General features: G+C 43.4%; 1 protein-coding gene across 5 annotated transcripts; it reads left to right on the plus strand.

The window, feature by feature from the left end:
• Nucleotides 1-2,934: 2,934 nt before the first annotated feature.
• LOC115154460 (arf-GAP with Rho-GAP domain, ANK repeat and PH domain-containing protein 1) lies at nt 2,935-18,471 on the plus strand. 5 transcript variants are annotated; one of them, XM_029700710.1, is made up of 29 exons: nt 2,935-3,026; nt 4,077-4,137; nt 4,358-4,443; nt 4,580-4,711; nt 4,819-4,888; nt 4,999-5,119; nt 5,256-5,473; nt 5,987-6,093; nt 6,171-6,370; nt 6,570-6,649; nt 6,887-7,069; nt 7,216-7,390; nt 7,550-7,675; nt 7,870-8,005; nt 8,112-8,214; nt 8,344-8,539; nt 11,632-11,841; nt 12,001-12,216; nt 12,369-12,474; nt 12,722-12,869; nt 13,000-13,077; nt 13,246-13,320; nt 14,274-14,391; nt 14,564-14,677; nt 14,880-15,013; nt 15,113-15,195; nt 15,311-15,361; nt 15,644-15,707; nt 15,795-18,471. In XM_029700710.1, the coding sequence occupies exons 2-29, from the start codon at nt 4,126-4,128 to the stop codon at nt 15,837-15,839; spliced, it is 3,387 nt and encodes a 1,128-aa protein (XP_029556570.1). In that variant the 5' UTR covers nt 2,935-3,026; nt 4,077-4,125; the 3' UTR covers nt 15,840-18,471. The 5 variants fall into 5 exon arrangements, with proteins under 5 accessions (XP_029556570.1, XP_029556571.1, XP_029556572.1 ...); XM_029700711.1 differs by having other exon boundaries at nt 2,950-3,030; XM_029700712.1 differs by lacking the exon at nt 2,935-3,026 and adding an exon at nt 3,172-3,190.
• Nucleotides 18,472-19,709: the final 1,238 nt, after the last annotated feature.

A 19,709-nucleotide genomic window follows, 5' to 3' on the forward strand; every position in this document is an offset into this window, starting at 1 on the left:
GACCTCATGTGGCTGGAGTGTGTCAGCAGTTCCTGCAAGAGGAAGGCATTGATGCTATGGACTGGCCCGCCCGTTCCCCAGACCTGAATCCAATTGAGCACATCTGGGACATCATGTCTCGCTCCATCCACCAACGCCACGTTGCACCACAGACTGTCCAGGAGTTGGCGGATGCTTTAGTCCAGGTCTGGGAGGAGATCCCTCAGGAGACCATCCGCCACCTCATCAGGAGCATGCCCAGGCGTTGTAGGGAGGTCATACAGGCACGTGGAGGCCACACACACTACTGAGCCTCATTATGACTTGTTTTAAGGACATTACATCAAAGTTGGATCAGCCTGTAGTGTGGTTTTCCACTTTAATTTTGAGTGTGACTCCAAATCCAGACCTCCATGGGTTGATAAATTGGATTTCCATTGATTATTTTTGTGTGATTTTGTTGTCAGCACATTCAACTATGTAAAGAAAAAAGTATTTAATAAGATTATTTCATTCATTCAGATCTAGGATGTGTTATTTAATGTTCCCTTTATTTTTTTGAGCAGTATATATATATATATATATTTTTTTTTTTGTTTGCCGGACAAAGATTCAATACTGTCTGGCAGGTTATTGATGTTTATTAATGGTTTTACCAGACACACCCTGGGATGTAATGGAGGGTAAACGCTGTTTACGCACCTTTTTATTTGTGAAATGGCGTTTACTCGCCTTTTTGTTTTTGTTAATGATCGTTTAGACAGTTATTGTTGCGTTCCCAGCGTTGTTCAACGCTCTGAAGGCTTCTTGATCTGAGTTCTAATCGTGCCTACCTCTGCGAACGAGTGGAAGGAATCATGAACGATTCATGTGTGCTCGTTATGTTCGCCTGTTAAAGCGGATTTGCCTTGTTAGATGCGCGTTCATTCCAACACTGGGAAACTCCGACCACGACATAGACGGAGATGTGAAACGAACTCAGTCTAGAACATTTTAGAGTCAACTAAGGTCCTTTTACACTGTCAGAATTTACTTTCATGTCATTATGTGTTGGGACAGACTGTGGGACCTAAAATGTTGTGAAATATAAAGACAATTTAATAATATTACCATGTACACTGAACAAAAATATAAACACAACAATAAAGGAAATCAGTCAACGTCATCAGTGCTGACATACCACTCATGTATGTAGTGAAACATGTATTATTGACTATAACTTGTAAGGTATTGATGAATATAAACTCAGCAAAAAAAGAAACGTCGTGAGATGTTACCGCAATCGTCCACCAAGGAACCTGCAAGTTCCCGGACATTTCTGGGGGGAATGGCCCTAGCACTCACCCTCTGATCCAACAGGTCCCAGATGTGCTCAATGGGATTGAGATCTGAGCTCGTCGCTGGCCATGGCAGAACACTGACATTCCTGTCTTGCAGGAAATCACATACAGAATGAACAGTATGGCTGGTGGCATTGTCATGCTGGAGGGTCATGTCAGGATGAGCCTGCAGGAAGGGTACCACATGAGGGAGGAGGGTGTCTTCCCTGTAACGCACAGCGTTGAGATTGCCTTCAATGACAACAAGCTCAGTCCTGATGATGCTGTGACACACCGCCCAAGACTGTGACGGACCCTCCACCTCCAAATCGATCCCGCTCCAGAGTACAGGCCTCGGTGTAACGCTCATTCCTTTGACGATAAACGCGAATCCGATCATCACCCCTGGTGAGATAAAACCGTGACTCGTCAGTGAAGAGCAGTTTTTGCCAGTCCTGTCTGGTCCAGCGACGGTGAGTTTGGACCTACAAGCCCTCAGTCCAGCCTCTCTCAGCCTATTGCGGACAGTCTGACCACTGATGGAGGGATTGTGCGTTCCTGGTGTAACTCGGGCAGTTGTTGTTGCCATCCTGTACCTGTCCCGCAGGTGTGATGTTCGGATGTACCGGTCCTGTGCAGGTGTTGTTACACATGGTCTGCCACTGCGAGGACGATCAGCTGTCCATCCTGTCTCACTGTAGCGCTGTCTTAGGCATCTCACAGTACGGACATTGCAATTTATTGCCCTGGCCACATCTGCAGTTCTCATGCCTCCTTGCAGCATGCCTAAGGCACATTCACGCAGATGAGCAGGGACCCTGGGTATCTTCCTTTTGGTGTTTTTCAGAGTCCGTAGAAAGGCCTATTTAGTGTCCTAAGTTTTCATAACTGTGACCTTAAATAACTACCATCTGTAAGCTGTTAGTGTCTTAACGACCGTTCCACAGGTGCATGTTCATTGAACAAGCATGGGAAACAGGGTTTAAACTCTTTACAATGAAGATCTGTGAAGTTATTTTGTTTTTACGAATTATCTTTGAAAGACAAAGTCCTGAAAAAGGGACGTTTCTTTTTTTGCTGAGTTTGTGGCGATATACTACTATCTGGTGGCGACTAGAAACAATTGCATTATAGGAACTATAGTATTACAAATTCATGGTCCTAGAAAATAAAAATTACTTGAAGGTGCCTAATTATTGTTACCGACACAAAGATCCCACCATGTCGAACGAACAAATTATCAGTCGGCATTTATAAAATTGTACTGAAACTTCCTGTTTCCATCACAGCTGTCGTGATTTTTAAAAATACGATATGACTTTACTCGCATAAAAACTGTGGATGGAAACGTGGTTAGTGACCCACTCAACAAGAAATCTAACAAACATTTGACAAAGTCTTTGTTACACAGTCCGCCTGTCGGCTAACATCAGAGAGGATACTTTCCATATAGGTATTAATTATCGTACTTCCAGGAATCGCTGGCTAATCTAGCCAACTGCTTACTGGTAAACACGATGATTTGACTTTGGAACATCTGGCCAGCTATCCCAACTGACCGCAAGATGACGCTATTATTTATTGTTATGGTATGACATTGATTTCTCTCTCACACATACACACAGCCTCTTTCTCAATACACTACCATCATTTCCTAATTTAGACAGATTAGAATGTTCTCTCCTCTCTCATGTCACTCACCAGAGAAGAGGGAAGAAGACTGTTAAGGTTGGTGAGTCTAAACTTCAATATTGCAAAGGAAAATTACTTTTTTGGGGATAAATTATCACCCCAGTACATTGATATTACTGAGCGTTTGTCATTGCATCGTCAACATCTTATGTACGAAGGTAGCAGTTCAGCAGAGAGTTACAAGAGTCTAAAAGCTACAGGTAAAGTCAGATTGCCCCTCGCTGCTATGCTTTACCTGCCTGCTGTGTTCGCAGATCTGCTTATATAATGATCATAGATTTTCTGATGAAAATTGACTGTCATGAATGTACTTTCAAAAACGAGTGGTATTCTTCATAGAATTAAAATTAGTTATATTCCTTATAATATACTGTAGAATTTACAGAAGATACAGTACAGGTCAGACTGTACAGGTTCACCTGTAGTTGCACTGTCTCAATATGTAAATTATTATACCTTACTCCTATGCCTGTGGTCCTGTGCCATGACATGAATTAGGAGTCATGGAGAAGCTGCTGTAAATGTCAAATAAAGTCTGTTTGTTCAGGGTTATTGCAGTTTCATGAGGAAGATAAGGCTCTCTGATGCCAGTTTCTTAAGTCCACTTCCTGTATATAGTTGCTGTGATGAGAGGGGCCATTGTCACAGGGATGGGGCTCACCAACCCAAGCAGGTGGCCAGATTACAGTACCCATTTCTTACTCGAACCCCGTTAGTTTATCTATTTGAACTATTCTCAGACTTTGGGAATAATTATTTAGTTATTGTATAAAGTTACTGTATTAATTTACTTCCTTACCAGCAGTTGTGAGGTTACTACACTTCATAGTTCTGACTTTATGTTTGATTATTTGGTCAGAGTCAACATGCAGGGGTAATACGTGTCATACAGCTATTGTCTTTCGTAAAATGCAAACAATCGATTTTAGCTGACATGTGATGTATGTAATATTTTATTCAGTATCGTCAGGTAAACCTGTCCGGGCACATTTTTTCATTGGGACCTGTGACGCAGCATAACAGAGAAACAATTCCTTTACTGTAATCCTTTGGCTTCAGTTGTTTGTCTCCACCTCTTTGTCACAGCTAACCTGTATAGCTGTTCTGGAGTTAAGAGAAGCCAGACACAGATGTCATGGCAGACAATGTAAGTTATACTGTACATCTGTATGTGTGGGTGTGTATGTACTACTTGAATGTACTATTTGCCTCTTCTTGTGTGTGATTACAGATGTTTAGAGTGATTGAGTGTTGGGCATTTATGTTAGCGATTGTACACATGCCAGAGTTATTTTTGTACACAAGTTATTAAAGTGTGAAGGATGATATTTTGATCCATTGTTTGCATTTTGTATTCTGCACCATAGGAGGATGCATTGCGGGCCATGCAGAACTGTTTCCACAGTCAGTTTAGTGTGGATGAGGCTGAGTACGAGGACATTGAGGAAAACAGGTGTGTTTCTGTTGAACTGTTTTACATGTGAATTTGTGTGTGAAGCCTTCGTCTACATGTTTTGGTTACTGCAAACATGATGAGATAAGGGGAACATTCATGTCCGTGCTGCTTTTGTGGGTGTCTTATATCTCAGGAGAACATCTGTTGATGAAGACAGTATCTATCTTGGCTGCACACTGTCACGATCATTCAACCCTGAAGACTCTGATTTTCACCACTCTCCTGTTATCAAGATGGGCTGGCTGCACAAGACCCCGCCTAAGGGGTAAGAGAGAGGGGTGTGTGTGCTTGTACATGCATGCGTGCATTTGTGTGTTGGTTCATGTGTGTGTGTATGCATGAGAGTGTAAGTAATCTCTGTTTTATCTGCAGGACCCTTGTTTTCCAGAAGCGTTGGGTGATGTTGGATGCACAGTACCTTCGGTACTTTCAAAATGAGAAGGTCCAGACGTCTTCCATACAGCCACACATAGGTTCACGGATCACACTGTCTACTGTGTAATACCTTACTTATTATAGCCCCTCTTCTTCCTCGTCCTCTCTTTTCCTCAGGAGGTCTACTCAAAGCGGATCATAGCCATACTGTCTGTCACTGAAGTGCTTCATGTTGGAGGGCAGAAGTTTGAGGTGGTGACAAGGAACAGGACTTTCTTGTTCCGTGCTGAGAACAACAGTAGGTGTTCAGCCTAAAATAACAATGGTCACAATGAGGAAATATCAGTAATTTGTGGGCGTTATTGATGTAAAGTCTACACCGGTTGTATTCGGTGCATGTGATAAATACAATTTCATTTGATGTGTGTTTTCAGCTGTCAGGGAGGAATGGGTGTCAGTACTGAAAGAGACTATTCAGCAGCGTCGTAACAGCATGGAGATGCCCCTTATGAACTTCAGTGATACGAGTGGACAGAGTGCTAGGAGAGTCTCGCTCATTAGTAAGCAAGGATTCCTGGAGATGAGTGGACTGCGCTCCAAGCTCTATGTAGTCATCTGTGCCGACAAGGTCTTCCTCTATAGGAACGCTGAGGTGTGTATCTATGGTGCATGTGTGCATGCATTTGTTCTGAAATATATATTTTTAAACGTGCATAAAAGTTCTTTATGTATTCTTAAAGGTGACAGGCAAATGTCTCCATATAAATTATAACACTTAATAATAATGCTAATTTAGGCTTAATTAAATTAGCCTCTAACAACATTTTTGTTTATCACTACATTTTGGCTGTCATTTCTACTTTTTGATGAAGATGTAATTGTCTGTCTGTACAATTCAACGATGAGATAGCTACAGATATGGTTTTTATGAGTAATTTTCTGAATCAGAAATTAAACAAATTATTCTGAGGAGACACTTGTATATTTGGGGAATAAACATTGATATCAATAATGATTACTCATGCAGATAAGGATATAGATGATCTAGCTACAGCCAGTCAGTGAATTCCCAATTTATATGATGAGGCTGCCATTCAAACAGCTAAGACTAGCTACATTTTTGAGTTGATAAGAAATAAAAAACCTGTGATGTTCATGTCATCAGGAGCACAGCCAGGGTGTTGGCATCACCTCCATTGAGATGAATTTGGGTACTGTGAAGGGCACAGACAAACGGTCCTTCAACCTCACCACCTTCTACAGGAAATTCAGGTGAGTGAGACTGACCTATGACCCTTTAATGACATCCCACAGTGAAACCCCCTGTGACCTCTGTTCTGTGTGGTTAGTTTTGTGGCCGAGTCAGAGCAGCAGAGGGAGCAGTGGCTTGAGGCCCTGCAAGCCTGTGTCAGTCACTCTCTGTCCAGCAACGCGGTGGCCCAGAAGATCTGGTCCGAGGAGGCCAACCAGCGCTGTGCAGATTGTGGAGCCCCCCAACCAGACTGGGCCTCTGTCAACCTGTGTGTGGTCCTCTGCAAATGCTGTGCAGGTACAGAACCATTTCCAGAGGTCAGTCCAGCCTCAGAAACGAATGGATCAAGACTCAAGAGCTTTGATTAGATTCTATAATGATCATAGTCAAATATGTCAGGTTAACAAAAATTGTATCACATTGGTATGTTAGATAACCGTGCCTGGTAGAGGATATTGAAATCTAACTCTCTTTAATCAATTTCTCTGTGGTTTAGGGGTGCACAGGGGTCTGGGCCAGAGTGTGTCCAAAGTCCGCAGTCTGAAGATGGATGAAAAGGTGTGGACTGAAAATCAGGTAGGTAGTTTCTCATTTGTATTCTATTGTATTATTACATGGATTAGTAACATTACATTCTCACCACCCATATGACTGGCTTCCTCTGTTTATGTTCCTCACACTATGCTTTTTATCTTATTTCTATAATTGTATTATATGTTGTCTTTGAAAAAAAAGATATTCTCATTGTTCACCCTGTTAATAAAAGGACTAGTCTTTCAGGTCAAGGTTCTAATGTCACTCCCTGTTCATCAGCTGTTCCTGTTGCTAGGTAACAACAAAGTAAACCTTTTCTGGGCAGCTAACATTCCACCAAGTGAGATGCTCTGTCCATCAAGTGACAGTGAGGAGCGCCAGCGCTTTGTTACTGCCAAGTACTGCCAGGGGAAATACCGCCGCTACCATGCACTGTTTGGCCAACAGGAAGCCCTCAACAAAGTGAGGCACTCAGATTTTCTCTAATTTGCTCTCTCTCTCTCCATCTGTTTCTCTCAAAAGTTCAGACTTGTCTTCTCTGCTCCCTGATTCTCTCTCTACCCCCCCTCTATCTCTCTCCCTTCTCTGTCTTTCTCCCTATCTCTCAGGCTCTGTGCAACACCATTCAGACAGGTGATGTATTGGAGACTCTGTCACTGGTGTTCTGTGGAGCAGATGTGAACTGTTATACAGGTGATCCAGAGCTGCCCAGCCCTGTGTCCATTGCCCAGCACTATGGACAGACACTTCAGGTGGAGTTCCTCACTCACAACCACAACACAGGTAGGAGCAATGAAACCAGCCTCATTTATCAAATTCTCTGTAATCCATGCCTGCAATGTTACATCAATCATATACTTGTGTTGAACACAAATGTATGGGTTGTATTTCTTGTTCAGTAGAGGTGACATCATCAGTATTATATGTTTTTCCTCTCTCCAGAGCTCCCAGGGTCAAGGGCCGGAGAGCACACAATCTTAGAGGCTGCTCTCCCCGTCTCACACACTGGTTATCTGTTCAAGATTGCCTCCTCAACACGAGCAGTTACAGAGCACAAATCAAAAGGAGGTGGGTCATTCTTGATATTATGTTTGTAAACAAAAACATTTTGTGAATTATTTGGACATGCTTTAGATCTGAATTTCAGATGAACTAGAGAGCAACTTGCAAACTTCCAACTTGATATTCCTTTTTGGTAAGTGACATTGGTTTAATGTAAATTCAGTTACCGTAAGCTAATTGTAGCATTTTGGAACATGTAGATTTTAGTCGTCGCTGGTGCTGTTTGAACCAAGGTACCTTCAGCTACTATGAGAGTGAGAAGAGCTCCAGCCAGAGTGGACAGATGAAGATGAGTGATGTCCTTTGTCTGGTGGTCAATCCCCAAGGAAAACATGGGTAAGACAACACGACAGATGGTGTTTTAATCCAAAACAGTGTGAGCTTCAGGAGAATGTTTATATTTGTACAGTATATATTCTATTCGTGTTTCCTGCTGAGTCAGTTATGGTCATTCCTTTGAGCTGTACCATGACTCTGGGAGAGTCTACCTGTTTGGAGAGGATTCCCCTGACACGGTGAGGGAGTGGATCAAGGCCATCGGCAAGGTAACCACACCTCTTTAAAACTAGATTTCAATTAGTATTATGATAGATTGGTAAATGGTAGTTTTATGTCTAGCTACTGTATAGCTATACAGTTATGTATAGCTGCTGCCTTGTCTTGTTGTGTGTCAGGCCCTGGTCCCCCCTGTAGCAGAGGACCTGGTGGGCTGGTCCTTTGAGCGGGTGGGCCGGCTGCGCTACACTGCGGGCCAGAGCTTCCATTGCCCTTACCTGGGCTGGTTCTCCCTGGGGGGCTCCAGACTGCTCCTCCTCCTCCACAGAGAAGACCAAGTGGATAACATCGACCTGCGAAAACTACAGGAGCTCTGTGAGTCACACCTGAACCTGGCACAGTGGGGCATACGGTGCATTCAGAAAGTATTCAGACTCCTTTACTTTTTCCACATTTTGTTACGTTACAGCCTTATTCTAAAATGGATTGAATAGTTTTTTCCCCTCATCAATCTACACACAATACCACATAATGACAAAGCAAAAACTGGTTTTTAGACATTTTTGCAAATTTATCAAAAATGAAACATCACATTTATGTACAGTACCAGCCAAAAGTTTGGACACACTGAATCATTCCAGGGTTTTTCTTTAATTTTACTATTTTCTACATTGAAAAATACATTTAAAAAACTATGAAATAACACATATGGAATCATGTAGTAACCAAAAAAGTGTTAAAGAAATCAAGATATATTTTATATTTGAGATTCTTCAAAGTAGCCACCCTTTGCCTGGATGACAGCTTTGCACACTCTTGGCATTCTCTCAACCAGCTTCATGAGGTAGTCACCTGGAATACATTTCAATTAACAGGTGTGCCTTGTTAAAAGTTAATTTGTGGAATTTCTTTCCTTCCTAATGCGTTTGAGCCAATCAGTTGTGTTGTTACAAGGTAGGGGTGGTATACAGAAGATAGCCCTATTTGGTAAAAGACCAAGTCCATATTATGGCAAGAACAGCTCAAGTAAGCAAAGAGAAATTACAGTCCATCATTACTTAAAAGACATTAAGGTCAGTCAATAGGGAAAATGTCAAGAACTTTTAACTTTTAAAGTTTCTTCAAGTGAAATCACAAAAAACATGAAGTGCTATGATGAAACTGGCTCTCATGAGGACCACCATAGGAAAGGAAAACCCAGAGTTACCTCTGCTGCAGAGGATAAGTTCATTAGAGTTACCAGACTCAGAAATTGCTGCCCAAATAAATGCTTCAGAGTTCAAGTAACAGACACATCTCAACATCAACTGTTCAGAGGAGACTGCGTGAATCAGGCCTTCATGGTCGAATTGCTGCAAAGAAAACACTACTAAAGGACACCAATGAGGAGAAAAGGCTTTCTGGGGCCAAGAAACACGAGCAATGGACATTAGACCGGTGGAAATCTGTCCTTTGGTCTGATGAGTCCAAACTTGAGATTTTTGTTTCCAACCACCGTGTCTTTGTGAGACGCCGAGTAGGTGAACAGATGATCTCCACATGTGTGGTTCCCACCGTGATTCATGGAGAAGGAGGAGCTATGGTGTGGGGTTTCTTTGCTGGTGACACTGTCAGTGATTTATTTAGAATTCAAGGCACACTTAACCAGCATGGCTACCACAGCATTCTGCAGCAATGAGCCATACCATCTGGTTTACACTCAGTAGGACTATCATTTCTTTTTCAACATTACAACACACCTCCAAGCTGTGTAAGGGCTATTTGACCAAAAAGGAGAGTGATGGAGTGCTTCATCAGATGACCTGGCCTCCACAATCACCCGACCTCAACCCAATTGAGATGGTTTGGGATGAGTTGGACTGCAGAGTGAAGGAAAAGCAGCCAACAAGTGCTCAGCATATGTGGGAACTCTTTCAAGACTGTTGGAAAAGCATTCCAGGTGAAGCTGGTTGAGAGAATGACAAAAGTGTGCAAAGCTGTCATCAAGGTAAAGGGTGGCTACTTTGAAGAATCTAAAATCTAAAAAATATATTTTTTGGTTGACACTTTTTTTGGTTACTACATGATTCCATATGTGTTATTTCATAGTTTTGATGTCTTCACTATTCTTTTACAATGTAGAAAAAAGTGATAATAAAGAAAAACCCTTGAATGAGTAGGTGTGTCCAAACTTCTAACTCGTACTGTAAGTATTCAGACCCTTTACTCAGTACTTTGCTAAAGCACCTTTGGCAGCGATTACAGCCTCGAGTCTTCTTGGGTGTCACGCTACAAGCTCGGCACACCTGTATTAGGTGAGTTTCCACCATTCTTCTTTGCAGATCCTCTCAAGCTCTGTCAGGTTGAATGGGGATTGTCGGTGCACAGCTATTTTCAGGTCTCTCCAGAGATGTTTGATCGGGTTCAAGTCCGGGCTCTGGCGCAGTCACTCAAGGACATTCAAAGACTTGTCCCGAAGCCACTCCTGCGTTGTCTTGGCTGTGTGCTTTGGGTCGATGTCCTGTTGGAAGGTGAACCTTCGCCCCAGCCTGAGGTCCTGAGCGCTCTGGAGCAGGTTTTCATCAAGGATCTCTCTGTACTTTGCTACATTTCCCTTTCCCTCGATCCTGACTAGTCTCCCAGTCCCTACCGCTGAAAAACATCCCCACAGCATGATGCTTCCACCACCATACTTCACTGTAGGGATGGTCAAGGTTTCTTCCAGACGTGACACTTGGCATTCAGGCCAAATCATTTGATCTTGGAATCATCAGACCAGAGAATGTTGTTTCTCATGGTCTGAGAGTGTTTAGGTGCCCTTTGGCAAACTCCAAGTGGGCTGTCATGTGCCTTTAACTGAGGGGTGGCTTCCGTCTAGCCACTCTATCATAAAGGCCTGATTGATGGAGTGCTGCAGAGACGGTTGTCCTTCTGGAAGGTTCTCCCATCTCCACAGAGGAACTCTGGACTCTGTCAGAGTGACCATCGGGTTCTTGGTCACCTCCCTGACCAAGGCCCTTCTTCCCCGATTGCTCAGTTTGGCCGGGGCGGCCAGCTCCAGGAAGAGTCTTGGTGGTTCCAAACTTCATCCTTTTAAGAATGATGGAGGCCACTCAACTTTATCAAGTTGTAGAAACATTTCAAGGATGATCAATGGAAACCGGATGCATCTGAGCTCCATTTTTAAAAAATAAATTAGCTAAAATAAAAAAAATAAACGATTTTCGCTTTGTCATTATGGGTTATTGTGTGTAGATTGATAGAAAAACATTTATTTAATACATTTTAGAATTAAGGCTGTAACCTAAGAAAATATGGAAAAAGTCAAAGGGTCTGAATACTTTCCCTAACTGTAGGTTAAGGAAGTACTGCAAAGGGAGAAGTGTTTTTATTTTGGTGGACCAAGAATGTTAGTGACATATAAATAACTTTTTAATAGAGCTACTTTGGTTGACAATTGATGTAAAGTGTGTGATGTGCTGTCCCAGCCGTGGAGCAAGAAGCTGCTGCTGTGGTGCTGGTGGACAGAGGCAGGAGGCTGCGTTTGGAGGGGGACAGGAGGCCTGACTTCCAGGGCTGGCTGAGTGGCATCCAGCAGGGCTTAGGGAGAGGAGATGGCCCCCTGGACCAGCAGCAGCTTACTGAGACAGAAGTCCCTGTCATCGTGGACCGCTGCATTAGCTACATCACACAGCATGGTAAGTGGACCTAGCATGGCATCGGTTGGGCCAGATACCTAACAAAAGATGTGCTCTTACCAGCTCCATTATTTGATTCTATCAGTGTCTTTGTAAGCCTGTGTTAATGATATAGTGGTTATGTGTTTGTTTATGGGGGTTTTTCCTCCCCCTTTCTAGGTTTGAAGTCAGAGGGCATCTATCGGAGGTGTGGTGTGAACTCTAAGATCGCCGCCCTGCTGCTCTCTCTCCGCCATGACGCCCGTCGGGTTCGTCTGAGTGAAGGGGAGCACCAGGTGGATAATGTGGCCAACGTCCTGAAGAGGTTCCTCAGGGAAGTGGGAGAGGGGGTTTTCAATGGCCATCAGGCCTCTCTGCCATGGCTCCATACCACTAGTGAGTCTGACCTACCCTCATTCTAATACTGGTGGACCACAATGACCACACCACTGCTTTTCACTCCTCGTCTTGGTAGTCGTATCATTGGTAGCCCCATGACAAGGAGTTTTGTGCTGTAATGTGTAGGTGTTTTATTTTTTGTCCACCAGCTGTCAGTGAGAGAAGAGAGAGAGTGTCCCAGTACCAGGCCCTCCTCCACAGCCTCCCCCCAGTCAACAGAGCCACTCTGGGGGCTGTCATCAACCACCTCTACTGGTTAGCCTCAACTCTCCACCTCCGCCTGTCCTCTTCTCTTTTACTTCCCTCCATTCTGGTTTGTCTCTTTTCCACTGAACCTGATGAGAATATGAGTTTACATTTGGGACAGTTGTGTTTTATTGACCTGTATGTAGAATTTGTATTGTTTATATATAGATAATTGACTACTTTGTCTTTGAAAGTTCAAGACATGCATCGCTGTTGAGAAATCTCTTGTACAAATCTGTCAATTTTGTTCCCAAAGCGTCCAGTGCTTTGCAGATGAGAATCAGATGAACATGCACAACCTGGCCATTGTGTTTGGTCCTACGGTCTTCCAGACGGACGGCACTGATAACAGCGCAGGACAAGTGGTAGAGGAGCTCATCCAGAACTACCTGGATATCTTCAATGTGAGTGGGTCTGTCTCACACTGATGACATCACTGATTTATAGAAAATAAATGGAGGGAAATGTACTGTGTTGTCACAAGAAGCAAAATGAAATGTTCTGATCAAATGGATGGATGTGTCTGTCTGGCAGGTGAATGCCGAGCAGCTTCAGAGGCAGCTGGACATGATCTCTCATGTCATCAAAGCACAGGAAGAACACGCCGAGGAGGTGAGCATACACCTACGGCATGATGACATTTTCAGAACCTCTTGCAGCAGTTGTTTCCCACCCAACTGAAATGATTAAATCCTTCCATGACCTGTCTATCTCTTACTATTTGCTGGATTGAGCATGGCTGTTGGCCTGATGTGTCTCTCTCTTCATTCTGTTCTGTAGGGGAACCCCTCACCTCTCACCATCTGTGGGGTTTACCTGGAGAGGAAGGAGGAGGGCTCTGAGCTGCTGGTTCAGGTCAGCTCCATGTGCACTCACCTTTCACCTTTGACTTTAGAATCCAAATGCAACAGTATGGGGTGTTCTTCTGCAATGCTTTGTGCCCAGATGATCATATAAGTTCCCTTGCTTGGTCCTAACGCTAACGCTGCCCGCTCCTAACGCTGCCCGCTCCCAACGCTAACGCTGCCCGCTCCCAACGCTAACGCTGCCCGCTCCCAACGCTAACGCTGCCCGCTCCCAACGCTAACGCTGCCCGCTCCCAACGCTAACCCTGCCCGCTCCCAACGCTAACGCTGCCCGCTCCTAACGCTAACCCTGCCCGCTCCTAACGCTAACGCTGCCCGATCCTAACGCTAACGCTGCCCGCTCCTAACGCTAACCCTGCCCGCTCCTAACGCTAACCCTGCCCGCTCCTAACCCTGCCCGCTCCTAACGCTAACGCTGCCCGCTCCTAACGCTAACCCTGCCCGCTCCTAACGCTAACCCTGCCCGCTCCTAACGCTAACCCTGCCCGCTCCTAACGCTGCCCGCTCCTAACGCTGCCCGCTCCTAACCCTGCCCGCTCCTAACGCTAACGCTGCCCGCTCCTAACACTGCCCGCTCCTAACCCTGCCCGCTCCTAACGCTGCCCGCTCCTAACCCTGCCCGCTCCTAACGCTAACCCTGCCCGCTCCTAACGCTGCCCGCTCCTAACCCTGCCCGCTCCTAATGCTAACGCTGCCCGCTCCTAACGCTAACCCTGCCCGCTCCTAACGCTAACGCTGCCCGCTCCTAACCCTGCCCGCTCCTAACGCTAACGCTGCCCGCTCCTAACGCTAACGCTGCCCGCTCCTAACGCTAACCCTGCCCGCTCCTAACGCTAACCCTGCCCGCTCCTAACGCTAACCCTGCCCGCTCCTAACGCTAACCCTGCCCGCTCCTAACCCTGCCCGCTCCTAACGCTAACGCTGCCTGTTCTTCTCCCTCAGATCTCCCAGGCAGTGAGTGCTGAGGAGCTAGTGTGTGAGGTCCTGAGACGCGGAAACATCCCTCCACAGCAGGGGGACTATTGGAGCTGCTTCCTGGTCAACGACAACCAGGAGATGGGTAATGGTTTAGAACACCTCAGTTACAGTTGCCAAGTCCCTTTTTAAATGTATAAGCTGAAGTAGGACAGCTGTTGTTAATGAAGTGTGATATCTTTATATTGCACGATGAACGCTAATGCTCAACTTCAAACTAGTGGTAAAATACGATGTGTCTTCTCTGATTCCAACAGAGCGTCCATTGCACTACCAGGAACGAGCGCTGGCCATCTATTTCTCTCTGGGTAAAGACTGTCACCTGGTGGTCAAGAGGAACTGCTACATGGAGGCCATGTTAATCTACATAGGTAAATGCATGATTACCGGTGTATATATTATTATTCCAGCCCAGTCAAGAGCACTTTTGAATAAATGACATATTGTAGATACTTTCTGTAAAGAATAGTATTGACAACGGAAAAGGAATCCGAAGGGAGAAGGCAACGTGTTAATTAATGATATGGTTGAAAATCAGCACAGTGAATTAGAGTTGGATGTCCCCTCCCACAGCTGGCATGGTAGACGTGTCCAGAAACAGCATGATTAAGTTCAGTGATGAGAAGGGTCAAAGGGGGAAGAGAACCTTCTGCAGACGTCTCTGTGTACTCGATGGCACCTCTCTCAGGCTCTACAAACAAGTAAAGGTAATAGAGGATGGAAGGAGGATGTGTAGGCCTATTCTGTGACTGTATGAAGTACCTACAATATGTGGCAGTATAGCTACAATTGTCCATCTTTACTAGAGTACTCAGCCTGAGAGGGAATGTCAAGTCCATGCTCTGAAAGTCTACTATGGCATCAACAAGAGGCTACAGCCACCATCATGGTGAGAGTCAACCAGCAACGCTCCAATGACTACTGGTTTATTTTCTTAGCCATTTGGCTATTTGTTGTTCCATATCAGATGTCCATATCATGTAAGTTCCCTCGTCTTCTTCTAGCTGGGGGATGACTGTAGTGTGTGAGCAGGCAGAACGAGACAAACAGCAGTGGTGAGTATCTTTAGTAGCAACTACAGATAGGTAAACCGTAGTAACTAGTGCACTGAGGATCATGGTAAAGGTAAACCATAGTAACTAGTGCACTGAGGATCATGGTAAAGGTAAACCATAGTAACTAGTGCACTGAGGATCATGGTAAAGGTAAACCATAGTAACTAGTGCACTGAGGATCATGGTAAAGGTAAACCATAGTAACTAGTGCACTGAGGATCATGGTAAAGGTATAGCCTCTATCGCTCACCCCCTCCATCTTCCCTCTCGCAATCTTCTTAGGTACCTGTGCTGTGAATCAAAGAACGAATTGATCGAGTGGCTGGCCACTTTTATGAACCTCCAGGTAGTGTCCTTTTGTGTGCACTGTAACATATTCTACTTTCCTCAGCTCTTTATTTGATTTATTTTTTCATTTTATTTTTTCATATAGCACAATAGTGACCTGTGGCCTGCAGCTTCCAGGCCAGATTCCTGATCTGAAATAACCTAATCCTGGTTTTCCACCCAGAAGTACCTTCCAGATACTTTGTCGCATCTTCAATTCTTCTCAAAAATATTTTTAAACTAGTTTTTATTTTAAGTTAATAACCACAAAGTATGTCTTTCTCTGTTATAATGGTTGAGTTGACCCTATTTATAACCCACAGCTACAGTATAGCCCTCACCCATTATACCCAGCAAGAGCAGAGATAGTTTCATTCTACGGTATAGCCCTCACCCATTATACCCAGCAAGAGCAGAGACAGTTTCATTCTACAGTATAGCCCTCACCCATTATACCCAGCAAGAGCAGAGACAGTTTCATTCTACAGTATAGCCCTCACCCTCACCCATTATACCCAGCAAGAGCAGAGATAGTTTCATTCTACAGTATAGCCCTCACCCATTATACCCAGCAAGAGCAGAGATAGTTTCATTCTACAGTATAGCCCTCACCCTCACCCATTATACCCAGCAAGAGCAGAGACAGTTTCATTCTACAGTATATTGAAATGAAAACATACAGGCCTGAGGGTAATAGTAGGGGAGGCAGTATAGAACTATACTACAACAACAAACTCAAACAAAAATATTAGAGGCACGTGAGAAAAATAATCTAAACGCCATGTTAACTTTGAAGTTCCCTTTGATTGGGACGTAATGACAAGGTTGGAGAGCTGCAGTCGTAAAGCCATCTAAGTTTAGACAGAGCATTCTGTTCATGTTATTATGGTAACAGTGGTGGTCAGTAATTATTGGAGAGCAGGATTTCAACCCTGTCATTACTCAAGATCACAGCTTGTTGCATTACAGTGATATGCAGTTTATATCACTTTCATTAATTGACTAATCCTTTAACAGTACCTTAACATAAAAATGAATCTGAGGTAAGGCTAGCTAGACACCGCCCTTAGAGCAGCCAGAGCAGGGAAAGAAGACTGATCTTGTTGCTGTTGTCCAGTGCCTGGCTGGTCGAAGCCCAAGAGGTTTCTCTTTCTCTAGGCTGATTATGAATTGTTATCTGAATACCTTATTGTGATTAAGCAATGTTGATATCATTGTATGTCATTCAACATTTAAACTGTGTCTTTTGAATACAATGTGTATAGTTTTTATATTTCTTAAAATCATTATCCTACCATTCCTTTGATGTCTGAAGTCAGGATGCTTTGGCACTTTAAATCCTGTTTGACTTGTTTGGTAGATTTTTCTATTGTGTTATTGACTGTACGTTTGTTTACTCCATGTGTAACTCTGTGTTATATGTGTCGCACTGCTTTGCTTTATCTTGTCCAGGTCGCAGTTATAAATGAGAACTTGTTCTCAACTGGCCTACCTGGTTAAATAAAGGTAAAATAAAAAAATAAAAAGCCAAAGCATTGATGATTTAATATATCCAGTCCTACTGTAGAAGATGATTTAATATATCCAGTCCTACTGTAGAAGATGATTTAATATATCCAGTCCTACTGTAGAAGATGATTTAATATATCCAGTCCTACTGTAGAAGATGATTTAATATATCCAGTCCTACTGTAGAAGATGATTTAATATATCCAGTCCTACTGTAGAAGATGATTTAATATATCCAGTCCTACTGTAGAAGATGATTTAATATATCCAGTCCTACTGTAGAAGATGCTCAGAAATAAAAGGTCTGTCAGATAATTTTTGAGGATTTCTCCTTCAGAGCTATATCACCATAGAAACACAAAATGTGATTATTGGCACACCCTAGATCTCTGTTGGCAAATTGTTTGTTTTAGCTTAAAGGGTTTAGGACTGGGTCTCTGGCATGTTGCTACAGCACATTAACCCCCCCTCCCACCACCACCACCATTCTCAATCTCCAATAAAGTTTTATTGGTGCTCTTGTGGGGCAAAGTGCCTCTTGCTCAATAAAAAGGCTTTCTAATATCCTTTTATTTTTCAGCTGTCTGTCATTAGACGTGAGGCTGTGTGGGTAATGGCTTTACATTAGGAACTCAGGGCTGGTGAAGTGGCTCAGTCACCCCTGGTAACAACCATGCACCCCCAGTTCTAACATCACCATCCCCATTAAGCTTCAACGTTACCATAACCTGCTCATACTTGACACACAAATGCTACGTTCATTATAGAATCTTAGATTTTAGAGCAACTTTTCTCACTTCCCCATCCTGCAGACATTTAGATCTTGCTGACTGGTCTGTCATTTAATTACCTGACATTGATTAAAAATGCCTCTATGTTTAATGGAAGTGGATGCCTCGCATGCCAATTGCTGGTACAAAATGTTTTAGAATAACTTTTTCAGTGGTCCATCATGGAGCTAGATTAGAAACCAAAGAAGGAATATATCTCTCCGGTGGAGTTCTGGTGTCATGAATCTTTAAAGGCTTTCTGGAGGACAAAATAGAGTGAGGTGTTTATCTAATGGCATGCTAACCATTTCCGTTACAATACCGACATATTCCACTCAGTTTCCACTCATAACAAAGTACTGTCCAGAATAGAGAGACAGTTAAATGTAATACCGGTAGATAAAGAAAACATTTTATAAATGTTTTTCTCAGCTTTTATAATAAGTTGTATTGCTTGTATAAATCTCATGTTTGGTCATGTCAATAAATTGCTTATTGCGCAAGTGAATATTTTTATTAACTCTCTGCTAGTCAGCTCTCATTCAGGGGTAGTTGGTTTATTTTTATCATACACAATTTTCACTAAACCATTTAGAGATATGGGTCTTTCTATAAACAATGGGGCTAATGTGTGACATTGAGATAAACATTTCAAAATGGTTTGAAACAAAAATGTAAATTATTTTCATGCAGTTCCACATGTGTACCCAGAGGAATAAATGTGAGTATATGCAAATTGGCCTCACCTATACAACAACATATACAGTGACTTGCGAAAGTAATCACCCCCCTTGGCATTTTTCCTATTTTGTTGCCTTACAACCTGGAATTAAAATACATTTTGGGGGGGGTTGGTATCATTTGATTTACACAACATGCCTACCACTTTGAAGATGCAAAATATTTTTTCTTGTGTAACAAACAAGAAATAAGACAAAAAAAAACCAGAAAACTTGAGCGTGCATAACTATCCACCCCCCAATGTCAATACTTTGTAGAGCCACCTTTTACAGCAATTATAGCTGCAAGTCTCTTGGGGTATGTCTCTATAAGCTTGGCACATCTAGCCACTGGGATTTTTGCCCATTCTTCAAGGCAAAACATAAAAAGCTCCTTCAAGTTGGATGGGTTCCGCTGGTCTACAGCAATCTAAGTCATACCACAGATTCTCAATAGGATTGAGGTTTGGGCTTTGACTAGGCCATTCCAAGACATTTAAATGTTTACCCTTAAGCCACTCGAGTGTTGCTTTAGCAGTATGCTTTGGGTCATTGTCCTGCTGGAAGGTGAACCTCCGGCCCAGTCTCAAATCTCTGGAAGACAAACAGGTTTCCCTCATGAATTTCCCTGTATCTAGCGCGAGCCATTATTCCTTCAATTCTGACCAGTTTCCCAGTCCCTGCCAATGAAAAACATCCCCACAGCATGATGCTGCCACCACCATGCTTCACTGTGGGGATAGTATTCTCAGGGTGATGAGAGGTGTTAGGTTTGCACCAGACATAGCGTTTTCCTTGATGGCCAAAAAGCTACATTTTTGTCTCATCTGACCAGAGTACCTTCTTCCATATGTTTGGGGAGTCTCCTACATGCCTTTTGGCAAACACCAAAAGTGTTTGCTTATTCTTTTCTTTAAGCAGTGGCTTTTTTTCTGGCCACTCTTCCGTAAAGCCCAGCTCTGTGGAGTGATTTATTTGCCTGTCATCCAGGCAAAGGGTTACTTTGAAGAATCTAAAATCTAA

The sequence above is a fragment of the Salmo trutta genome, chromosome 19 (genome assembly GCF_901001165.1).
Source record: "Salmo trutta chromosome 19, fSalTru1.1, whole genome shotgun sequence".
Lineage (NCBI taxonomy): Eukaryota > Metazoa > Chordata > Actinopteri > Salmoniformes > Salmonidae > Salmo > Salmo trutta.

Bases quoted from the DNA above. Each gene is read 5' to 3' on its own strand.
- LOC115154460 (XM_029700710.1), top strand. The intron at 4,444-4,579 runs GTGTGTTTCTGT...CTTATATCTCAG, and splicing joins GAGGACATTGAGGAAAACAG to GAGAACATCTGTTGATGAAG. The intron at 6,094-6,170 runs GTGAGTGAGACT...CTGTGTGGTTAG, and splicing joins ACCTTCTACAGGAAATTCAG to TTTTGTGGCCGAGTCAGAGC.